General features: G+C 44.6%; 1 protein-coding gene across 2 annotated transcripts in view; it reads left to right on the top strand.

Moving 5' to 3' along the window:
- Positions 1-3,843: 3,843 nt before the first annotated feature.
- kon (chondroitin sulfate proteoglycan 4-like protein) overlaps positions 3,844-12,124 on the top strand; it is a 30,332-nt gene continuing 22,051 nt past the window's right edge. Inside the window, exon 1 of one of the 2 annotated variants that reach the window (XM_065492916.1) lies at positions 3,844-4,125. In XM_065492916.1, coding sequence (XP_065348988.1) covers positions 4,068-4,125 — 58 coding nt within the window. In that variant the 5' untranslated portion in view covers positions 3,844-4,067. Of the gene's footprint in view, positions 4,126-7,248; positions 7,512-12,124 lie in introns of those variants that run through there. The other variant, XM_065492915.1, reaches the window with a different exon arrangement.

Here is a 12,124-nt window from a genome sequence, read left to right as displayed (position 1 = left end):
ATTAAAATTACCTCTTTTTATCTCAGGCGTCTAATATAAGAAGTAGTGCTAAATTACTTCAGAGCTGTACACCGTTGGGGTTGAATAAATTATACATCCATCTATATATATATTAAAAAATGCGCTGAACAAATATAGAAAGCGCATGTAGTACTACACTTTTACTGCATAAATTATCATAATTGATGTTGTTTACCAAATATATTTAAGTCTTGCAAACTTTAAAATTATATTAATAGCTTATTTTTATTTCAATAGTAAAATTATCACGATCTTGCTTATGTGTAGCATAAATGGTAATGCTGTTATCTATATATCATCCTTTCAAGGACTGAGGTAAAACGCGTTATCTAAAGTTTTTTTTTAATTTTAGAGTAATTTATCAACGAGGAAATTGTAAAAGTTATTGTCCATTAAAATTCTTCTGAATATGATTGCTATACTCTCATGGTATTTTTTTCTAAATTTTATCGCAATAAATTACAAAGAATCTCAAGTTTGTTATTGGCTAAGCAACTTCTGTGATAAGAAAAAAACCGCTTCCTCTGTTAAAAGTTTGGCTGGATGAATTGTTTTCTTTTTTATATTTAATTTCTTTTGAAAATGGATATGTACAATGAATATCATATTTTGTATTAAAATATCGACAGCGGACGATAATTTATATTTTCATCGCCTGTAGCTTACTGCAAGACCTGATTGTTCGCTCTGTGAGTTCTCATTAAAAATTGCTGCATGCAGAACAGCGTTCCTCTCTAAATATGATTCTTTTTAATTATTGACTAACAAGTTCGTTACCATGGACGTGAAATATCTAAATAATTTTTCACTGATACTGAGAAATTTAATATGTTTCAGACTGCTGGTGGCAGATTTTTACGCCAACTGAACACCGGCCAGTTTACGCCCACAGAAATGCTTTTACACTTCCAGCGCAGGTCACTTTATTTAATGACACTTTCCATAGTGCGAAAAACTGATTTGCCTATTTACTTATCGAACTCTTTTTTAATGAGTGCGGACTTGCAGTGAGTTTTCAGCCTCGATAGCTCGCAATTAAAAGTAGCCCACGTCAGATATAATTAAATTTTGCAACTGTGACACATCCTCTTGATCGCTATAGGAAAAATAAAACACTTTAAACCAGTGCTAAATGAAAAGCTAAAAGCAAAAAGGGAATATTGTGCAGAATATATTATATATTTATATATAAATCATCCAGCATAAATTTCACGACGGAAAATTGTGCACATGTGGCATGGTGGAGAAATGGAAATAAACTGAGCTGTCCTTTTTCACTTTTGACATGTGCATTATTCCGCCCTCCACATTTATGTTGGAAACAAGCGCTTGCCAGCAGCAGCAGCAGCAGTTCATTCCAGCTTTTTATCATTGTTGCACACCATTTCAGCGCGCGCGGGATCCCTTCAAGACAAAAAAATCAGAACGCCCCGCATAAAGGGCAGGAAACTATAGAGATTCGGTCTTCTAAACACACAATTGACAAAAGTTTTTGCCGCGCAGGCCGCAACTTTTCTATAGACCGCATAAACACACCAGCACACACACGTAGCCTTTACTAATGGCAAAGTTTTGCTTATCGGTGGCAAGTCCCGCAAACAAAGAATGCAGACCGAATTTGGCGCTGATAAAGAGGCAAAAGTCTGGACTTTTTGTACGGATCAGCTTAACTATTTGTTTGCGAACACAAACAAGGAGCGCTGTCTGCATTTTTTGGCCACTCATAAAAACAACTGATCTCATTACAGCTTTGATTGGATTTTGCACCCTTGGGAAATAAACTGTAAAAAACCAACCTTCAAATTATCTAAACTTATTCTGACCGCAAATTGTCTAAGAAATAAAAAAATGTGTTATTTTATCACGGAATTAAAGTCAAACACACAGCTCTAAGGAGTTATATCAAATTGGATTACCCCTGAAAGCAAATATTGTGGTATTTACTCGCATTTTATTAAAAAGGTACGCTAAAAGCAAATATGGTGGTGGTTTATAGCAGCATTGACTTTGCTTTCTGACGTGTTATAAAGTAGAAAAAGATTAATTTAATGTGTCTGTAATCACGTTTCATTCCAAATTCCAAGAGAGGTTTTTGGTGAAATTGTGAGCTGCTATAAGATTTGAAAAAAACGAACTATATCAAATGAACTCGATATTTACTTTCGGATAAATTCATATGGCATTGCTAAAGGGTTGTGAGTAAATCAAGATTTTCTACAAAATATGCAGTTATTTTTCTGTCTTGTAGGAATGTTATGTTCCAAGCCAATTGGGTTTTATCCAATTTCTGATGCTTTCAATTGATTTAGATGGAAATTGAACAGATATTGGAGTCAAAGCCCCAAACTATTTAATTTTAAGCTTTGTTTCGGATCGTCTACTGAATAAACTAAAAAATATCAATAAAATCATCTGTAAAACATTGCCTGTTAAAATCACGTGTCTCTAAGACTATCCAAAATCTATTGATTAAATTAATCTTAAATTTTGTTGAAACAAATAAAAATGTTATCAGAAAATAACAAGGTTTTGTTGAAAGTATGCTCAGGTTTGAGAATTTAATAGAAAACTAATATTTTTAGGTCAGCAACATTCTCTTCCTTGAATAAGCAGGCGACAAGTCTCAAAACCCCCTTAAAAGGTTAAAATTTCTAAAAAGAGAAATTATAATTATCCTGATAAGAAAACGAATTTCAGAGTTTCGGCTAGTCCAATTCACCCTATTTCACGAGTAAAAATTCTAAAAATTTTCGTTACAAAAAAATTGACGAAAAAATAGAACGCATCTTTTTCATTTGTATGCCATATACCCGTCTCCACTAGATAAATTGAACAGAAAAATTTGCTTTGTTCGAAACAGGTACTTAAATAATGTAGGCAACAGCTTTTATTCCATAAAACTTTTTCTGGAAAAAGGGCGGAATAAATTTGCCGAAACTGGTCGAGTTAATTAAAAAACTCCGAAATTCAACGAAGATGAGGCCTTAATTGTTATATATATTTTCTTATCATAATTACAATAAACCTCGAGTGAAAAGTGTTCTTTATGAATAGATAAATCATTATTGGACCAAAAATCTATATAGACAAGAACGAATTTTTGGTATATTTAAAAATAAATGTGTTTTGATAGTTCTTGGGCTCTAAAGATGGTCGTAGACAGTTTTAAGTATGGCTCGAAATTGCGTGATTGGTGCTCATTGCTGGGAAAAAATTAAATCGGAGACTTATATAAACCATCGATCGTCTAAAATTGTCCACCCTATTCATGGCTGAAATGGTTTTACAGGTGTGTGTGGATAGATGTCGACGAGCTTATTCAAATTTGTTAAATACACTATCGCTTAAAATAACATTATTTCATTAAACGATTAAATTGATTCGCGTTCGAAACTTGCCAAACATTATAATATCATCAGAGCGATAATTCACAGGTAATTCATTTGCTGCGATCATAAAATGTTGGTGGCAATATGCAGTAAATTATGCTCGCGGCCGGTACTTAATTACAGATTAAAATTTAATTACAGTACATATCGGTAACGCCAAATAATACTCGCGCTGGCTGGCACTGGCTTAATGGAAAACGTCGCGAGAAATGTTTAATGTGCAATCAATATTAAAATATGCACACGCGGGCAAACGGAAAACCGGTGAAATAACCATGCGTTCCAAATTGCCAAAATCTTGGCCAAAACGAACAACACAGGGTTTTGCGCTCGGTCGGAATGCGTATCAGGGCTGTAACGCGCGCGGTGAGTGCGCAGGCTGGGGTTGTTTGGAGGGGTGGTTTTGGGTTCGCCGGCAGAGCGGAAGCTGCTCTCTCAGTGTGAAGGCAGGCGCTTCTGCTGCTCGACCGAGGGCTGCTGCTGCTGCAACAAACACACCGACTGCTCTCGGAAGGCCGGTTCATTGTGCTGGAGGCGCAGGAAAAGCGGCGTTAATCAGCCCAGGAGGCGTCTTTGTCTGCTTGCAGGGAGCATGCACAGGGCCCGGCACCGCTGAGCCGCGCGCGTCCCTCGGTCTGGTGTGCGGCGGCCAGCACCATGTGGGTGGCCCCTTTTTTCGCCGTCCTCCTCGCGCACTCCGCCTCTGCCATTACTGGTGAGTCGCCACTTAATTATTCATGTATGACCGATTTTTCTCGCGTTTCAGCTGTTGATCGCGTGACATTTTTCTTGAGTGCCCGACGTGTGTGTGTGTTTTGGTCCATTCATGCTCGCTCGCTCGCTCGCCTGCTGCCCGCCAGCTCGCTCGCTGAGCGTTTTATCGATTGAAATTTTAGTTATTTAAATTTTCATTAGGTTCGCTCTCTTGTTGAGCTCTTGCTTACTATTACTGGGTAACATGCCGGTGATTAGCTCAAAGTTGGGCCACAATAGGCACTTTCTCAGCGTCGCTTCCGCGCTGTCAAAGGCGCCCGACAAAGCACAAAGCATATGAGATTCAGAATCGATTAAGCACAAAGCTCGTCGTCGTGTAGAGCGCCCGACTGTGTGTAAGAAACTGAGTTTCTCAGAAAGGGGAAGTGTGTTTGTGTGGTTTGCAATTACCGCCGGGTAATTCTGTGCAAAGAAAATTTGCATCCCTAAAGAAACTTCGATCCGGAGAGCACACACATTATAAAAAGTTAATTACAAAGTTTTGCTCTCACCTTTCCCGAATAATGATAATAAAAAAACCCTTTAGAAAAATCTCCCACGCACTTTGGGAAAAAAACAAATTTTTATTAACTTTTAATACGCTCGAAAGTTGCGAGAGCAGAGCAACAAAAAGTTGGGCAACGCGCGCGCGGAACTTTGCACATGAATTTCGCGAGAACTGCGCGACCCGAAAAGGAAGAACAACAGGGGGCGAGTCCATTTAACTGCAAATCTGCGGAAGAATTTGGCAGTTTAACAAACCGCAGCGAAATTCGGCTAGAGAGACACCCCACAGGAATTTAAAACGCGGTGCCTACCAAAGCAGATTCAAATGCGGCGGCTTCCAATACGGGAGCCCAGGCACGGCCCTAATAACTCTTTTTGTGCCACGGAACGCGCGCTCGGCGTTCTCTCTCTCGCAATGGAAGCGCGCGGCGGGCGCCCCAGATGACGATAGAGTATGGATCTGCCGAGTGAGAGAGAGAAGAGAGAGAGAGAGAGAGAGAGAGAGAGAGAGAGAGAGAGAGAGAGAGAGAGAGAGAGAGAGAGAGAGAGAGAGAGAGAGAGAGAGAGAGAGGCAAAACTACACTTGCCGGAGAGAGAACTGAATCAGCCAAAACTTTTCTTCTCAAATAGGTGGTACTCCTAAACTTATTTACCACCTCATAGCAATGCTGGCGCCAGTTCATGGGATCCGAAAGTCTCGCGCGCGCGGAATTGTGCTGTGATTGGAACTTCTAAATTGCCCAGCCGTCTTTACACACGACAAGGCCTGAATTTTTCTATCTCGGCCTCACTCACTGCACTGCACGGCGAGAGCGCGTTGTCAAGTTGCTCGCGCCGCATTCATATTTAAATTCCTTTACAAATTTAACGAAGTGCGCGATCAATAGCTCGTCTCACGAACATCCAGAGATGATGCTCTCAATTTTGCCAACGTGCCTGCTCAATTTACATAAACAATTGTCGCCGGCGGTGTGTAATTTTCGTCCGGACGGGTGGCAGCAGGCAGGCAGATCAAATGATAAAAAGCTGCTGCGAGAGCGAATCTTGCGCGCGCTTATGTGTGTGTGTCGCACACACACACACACACACACACACACACACACACACACACACACACACACACACACTGTAGAATAGTGTTGGTTCTAAAAAAGGGACTCTTTCCAGACGTCTGACCGCATCGAGAGAGCGCAGAGGGTCTCGAATAACGCAGAGCTCGACTAATTGTTGGCTGCCGGGTTTTGATTTCCATCTGGAAATTTTCCAATTCTATAATCGGTGATGAATGTCGCCGCGTCTTGCCGCCTTACAAATAATGCGCGGACGGCATGGAAAGCCGTGGAAGAAGGATTAATTTTGCCAAGCCTCTTGCTTTCCTTGTCCGGTGTGTTCCTTTGTTTGGGAAAGAGTTTTCTACTCGAAAGATCAAAAGCGCGTCTCCAAATCAATAAAAAGTGGGAGAGAGTGCTGGAATTACTGGGATTTTGCCGCCTATTCAGCAGCCCTTGGGCTCGACGAAAGTGGGGGCGGGGAAACCGGCAGGCGGGTTGTTGATGAAAACTGTTTTTTCCTCTGTGTGTGTTTGTGAGTGAGAGAGAGGACACTTTTTAATATGCGTGGTTATTATTAGAACGCGCTTAAGAAGACGGGCCAAGTTCGAGGAACTTGAAATGTTTCTTATGCACGGGGGTGCTCTTCTCTTTGGCTGTGTGTGTGTGTGTTTGCCTTCGCTGCAGTAAAGGAAATAAATACTCTCGGCTCCGTGATTACAGGCAATTTGGAAGGAAAATAAAAACAATTTTCTCAGCAATTCCACTACATACATATACCAAGCCAAACTGCCGTCGACGAAAAAAGAGTCGTCCGCACTCGGCAATTCTTCAGAAAGGACGGAAGGAAAAAATCAGACGTGCTGCGAATCGTTAAGCTATCTTGCCCCGGAATGCACGTGAAAAATGCTAATTGAGATATAACCCTTCAGACCCTTGGCCGCGCGCACACCGCTCTCGGCCACATTAAGCCGGACAATTCATTTTAAGTGGGGCCTGGGGCCCGTGTTAATTATCCGCTGCTTATCTCCGGTGCTGGATACCATTATCCCCGTGCAGCCGGCTGATATCTTGATATCGCAGAAAATGCTAAAAGTGTTATTAAGTGAGCGCAGGGAGAGCAGCACGGGAAGGAAGCAGAGGGCCATTTCATTTTATTAAGCGCGCGGCGTGCTCCAGCGCAAAACGCCCTATTCGGTGTTGACGTGAGATAATTAAAAAAATTAAGGAACATATCGACTATTGTTCCCTTCCTTCCGACCTTAATTAAAACCACTCTGGCGTCGAGAGTAAGAAAGGCATTAAACTAGTGAAGCGAGCTGGCAAACCAGTGAACGAACGAACGGGAACGGGAGATAGAGCGCGCAGGAAACTACAGGGCGTAGTTCTCGATATATATTTTCGCAGACTTATAATTATAGGAGAGACGAGAGAGAAAGAGAGAGAGAGAGAGAGCAGAAGCGGAGAACGCGGAGCGCGGAGAAGGCGGAGGGCGTGTGATGAGGGTTCGCTCCCTGATAGCTTTGTTAAGTTAGTCGCTAGGTGACACTCTTCCGAGCAGAAATGAGCGCTTGGCCGCCTTGCACTTAACCAGTCACGCCTCAGCCCGCGCCGCTTGCTCTCGCCGTCGCAGTGCGTTTCAGTGAAACCGCGGGTGTAATGGCTTGAGAATTAATGGCGCAAATTTGCCAGAGGTTTGCTTTGCTGCTCTTGTCCGTGCTTGTAGCGCCGTCTTGGTGGCTGCTGCAAAATGGACCCGATCTTTGTCACGCGGCCGGCGGTGCCGATCTCGGTGAGTGTGTGTGTCTCTCTCTCTTTTCTTTTCACACCATCACCGCACAATTGGCGGCGACAACGGTGGCGGCGGCGGCGACTCGCCGTCTGTCTGCTTTTGTCAGGGTTACCGACCTTATTGTCAGTTGTGTGTTGATTGAGGTTTAGGGCGACGAAAGGGCAGGATTCTCTTTTTGCTCGGTCGGCGTGTGATTACAAGGTACCACTGAGAGTGTAAAAGAAAAGCGGCGCGCGAGGGACTCTCCTTTTGTCATCTTTCCCCCTTTGCGGTCGACAATGCTTTTCCATTAAGGAATTGGCGCAAAATGATAATTTTGCTCTCTAGACTTTTCTCTCTTTCTCTCTGCTCTTTTTTTCACGCGCTCAAGCCGCCGAAAGTTGATATTAAAATAAAAACCACGCCTGGGAGGAAAAGTTTGGCGGAGAGAGAGCGCGCACGACACTTCGCCCAATCTTAACGAAAATCTCTATTTAAAGACCTTTCCCCTCCCTGAATTTGTCAAATTTTAACACGGAGGCGAGCACGCCCGGAATGGATTAAACACAGAGAGCGAGTGCCACCCTCATTATGCAACTCTCCTGGGAGAAATTGAGCCCGGGATCAAACTTAGTGCAAACAGCAAATCCGCGCTAGGCAGGCAAACTTTTTGGAGAGCACCCCTGTGTGCAATTTTCGGTATATCAATTTTCGCGAAACGGATCTCGTTAAGGACTTATTGACAAAGTTGATAATCATCACTTGTGCAGAGAGTAATAATCTGCTTGCCGCCGCGGACTCACACTCGTAAACGTTATGTGCGCACCGTTTATCCCGCGACCCTTTTGCTGCTGCAAATTGTTTAAAATTATCGTGTGCGAGGGCCTCTCGCAGACGCAACCCTCGCCCCTGCCTGCTCCTCCGAGAAAGATGTATTATACGTCAGTAATAAAGGATTCTGCAGTGGCGAAAATACTCTCGCACGCAAGACCCTTTTCTTCTTTCCACGCAATAGGCACATCCGAGCTATTACCGAGGAAACTTCTGCGAGTGCTTTTCTTAACAAAAGGAGAGAAAACTGGAAGAATTTTACATAAATCTCGAATAGACCGCGGCAGGCAGGCAGAGCATGCTCGGCCGGCGGTGAGCCGTGCTTTCCAGTTCAGCAGGAAAAGCCGCACGCGCTCGCCTGCTTTTCCAGCGTATGTGTGACTGCCTGCCATTGCCTGCCCGAACAACACGTTTTGGGTTGCAAATACCTCTTACGAATGCGGGAGCCCCCCGCCCCGGCAGCCCGGACGGCCACGCTGAATACAAAATATGACCCCGAACGTGTGCAAAATAAATCTGCCACCGAATCGATAGCGCCCGCCACCCATCTCGTTCACACACACACACACACACACAGGCAAATAAGTTACACGGCCGGAGAGCGGGAGCCGGCGAGCACATCTTGCCCACCGATTATCGCAAGATGCTCGTCGAGACTCAGTGAGTTGGAAAATAGGACCCTCGGCTTTGATATTTCCATCCGCCTTTCTTTGATTAATAACAATGAGCCGATGCGGAAACTTTGGCTTAATTAAAACTTTGATGTCTGCATGCGCCAGCCAACATAAATTCGAAGCGCCAGGTGCGGAAAAGCTCGGGGAAAAATGGGGGTTGTTTTTACGTGCTGGGGTTGTATGTGTGCGGTGCGGTGCATGGCCGGCATTATATATATGGAGCTGTGTGGCTGTTTTCTTTTTATTCATCTCGCGCGCGCAGCTTGTTTGGAAAGATTCTCTCGAGTTTTATAACAGAGATCACTTTCCAACAACGGCGTCTAATGTGGAAACCCTTTCAGCTGAATGCTAAAACAAAGGGTCTGTTTAATTTTGCAAGACACTCCTTTGTGGAGAAAATAGGAGAGAAGTTTATCTTCCAGTAGTATCAAGTCGCCGGTGCCCTCTCAAGCATCGCCTAAACCCTAGCTGCATTGCAGCCATCTCTTCTTGAAAGAAGAATAACGAAGGTTTTGTGCGGAAACGCGGCTCGGTTGGCCGGTCATTTCGCCGCCGTCGCCGCCGCGCGCTGGAATTTTCGATTATAATAATTCCGACCGTCGAAATGGCAAAAACGGGGCAAAAAGAGCATTTACCTGCTTATAATGCTTCGCGCGCGACTGACTCGATGGCCTCCGACCCCGTGCCAATGGTGCCGCTGGAATTTTTTAACAATGAGCCCTGCAAATCGATGGAATGGCTCTCCCGCACTGGGCCACATAAACGACAATAGGTTTTGGGTACAAGTTTGGCATCGGGTCGAAAGCATTATATGTGTACTATGTGTGTGTCTGTGTTGATTCATATAAATCGATCTAATAAATTGGCTGAAATAAAACAGCAGGGGCGGCCGGTCGGTTGGTCGGACGGTCGGGCGGGCGGGCGGGCGTGCGCGCGTGTGTGGTGGCGTTTGGTGCACTCAAAAAAATGTAATAAAAAGGACAGCCGTCGTCGGTCTGCTCCTGCTCGTCTCGCAAAGTGACGCCATCAGAGAGAGCCGGGGTTCTCCTCCACTCAAGCACTCCATTATTGCAGCTATTTGTGTTGTTAGTGTTGCCCGCCGCAAGAGCAAAAGCATGCTTTGCTGCATGTAAACATATGGCCTGCCCACACACGGGCCCGAAAAACCGCTGGAAATCTCAATTTCGTGTGCGAGTTTTCCGATGACATGCGCCGCACGACGCGGGATCAGCGGAGGCACTTATTTCTCGTATATTAGAGTAAAATTTCGGCCACTTAAACATGCTTGCTGCTGAAACTGGATGCGTTCCAGCACGCAGCATCTTGTGTGTGCGGCGCGCGTCTGTTGTTGCGGCCTCTGAATAAGTCAAGCGGACGAGCCTGTTTTTTTATTCTTCTTATTGTTATTGCACAAAACATCGTACAGACAATTTCCATTAGTGCCGGAGAATCGCTGCCGCCCAAATCCTCTTGCTCTGAAAGGGTAGCGCGAGGACCCTTTGGAAGTGAAAAATCGATCCGACTTCGCGCCCCGAGTGTGAATGCCTGATAAACCTCGACGAAAGCAAACGCCGGTCGGCCGAACTCACTCACTTTTGCCTGCCGCGCGCGCAATGTAACAAGGCGGTTGAAATTTGTTGTGAATTTAAAAATAGACGCATGAGACATCGCGCACGACCAATGTCTAGCTCATCGTGTCATACGCCCCGCTTTTCGCTCTTAAAAGTGAATAGAAAACAGGCTCAAAATAGGATCGGAAACAAACTTCCTCAAGCCAGCAAGACGCGCCAGCTATCGGCCGATCTTATTCCAGAAGAGGTTCTTAAGGGGCTGCGTTTGGCAGGGATGAGCCTCTTAAGACGCTCGCTTTCACGATGAGTTGAGCTAATTTCGTGTTCGTAAAACTCTCTTATTTTCTTAAAGCCGCTCTGGGATTCCCCCGTAAACCACGATTCAATTGTGCCAATCTTTTGCGGTTTCCGCACAATAGAGGGACAAGTTTCGGTCTTCAAAGTTTTCCCAGCGAAATATTTAATTGGTTCTTTTGCGGTGAACCGGAAAATTTCGAGCGCCGCCGCTGCGCTCTCGGAATTTCAAGCATTTTATATTGGAACGTGAGGAGCGAATTCCCCTCCGAATTTAAATTCATGGCAGCCTCTCAAGGCTCAGTCTAGGACCAACCGACCGCATAAGCGCGTCCGTTTGCATTATGCTGCTTGGTTGGCGTGTATAAAACTGTATTACAAGATTTCCAGAACCTCTATATCTAGGGTAAAAAGGCTTATTTCATCATATAGAAATCGTAAAAAATAGTGTGGGCAGTAAATCCACTCTATTTCCATTTTTCACAGACTTCCCGAGCAGTTCGGCTCGGTGTATAGTATATATTTTTATGGACTCTGCGCCGGGCACGCTCGGTTCTGAGTAAAATTTATTTTCCATTTGCACTCCACGCAGACGGCTTCGGCGCAGATTCAATTTTAAATTCGCGAAATCTAAGTCGACCGCTTCCTCTCCTCGAATTATGCGGTTAAGGGTTTGTTTTACACGTGGGCGCAGAAATTGGTGCGTCGCGCTCTCGTTGCCCCCTCGCCGCACGCACGTCGTTTTTTCTTCACTCACTCAGCAGCCGCCGAGATTTCTCCATCGGGCACATGGACTGCGCGAGATGTAAGAAGAACAAGAGGGCGTGCTGTGTGCAAGGGGAATAGGCAGGTATCGAGTTACTTATGTATCTGCTCAGTGTAAATGAACTGGCGTCAGGGAAAATGACGTGCGCCTCGAACCGACAAAAAGCACCCTTGAACAGAAAGCAACGCTCTTGTTTCTTTTTATAGCGCACGCATATCACGAGCGGCGTGTATTTTCAATCAGCGTCTTTTAACAGTTTAATGTTGGTTTATTTCGACCGGCGGCGGCGCTACGGCGGCTCTTTTTTACTCCGCTGGACGGCCTGCTGATAATATTCCTTTTTTCCTTGGAAAATCGTTTCCGAGCCAACTAATTAACAGTAAATTACAAAGTCAACAGCAGCCGCTTTAATATCCACTTTGGACTCACTCTCTCTCGCGCGCGCATAACGACGGCCGATTTAACACATGAAAAGCGGCAATTATGCCCGTGTTTTAC

This window comes from Cloeon dipterum, chromosome X (assembly GCF_949628265.1).
Source record: "Cloeon dipterum chromosome X, ieCloDipt1.1, whole genome shotgun sequence".
In the NCBI taxonomy this organism is placed as follows: Eukaryota; Metazoa; Arthropoda; class Insecta; order Ephemeroptera; family Baetidae; genus Cloeon; species Cloeon dipterum.
Note: the sequence above shows the minus strand (reverse complement) of the source record. Positions and strands in the feature narration are given on the sequence as shown.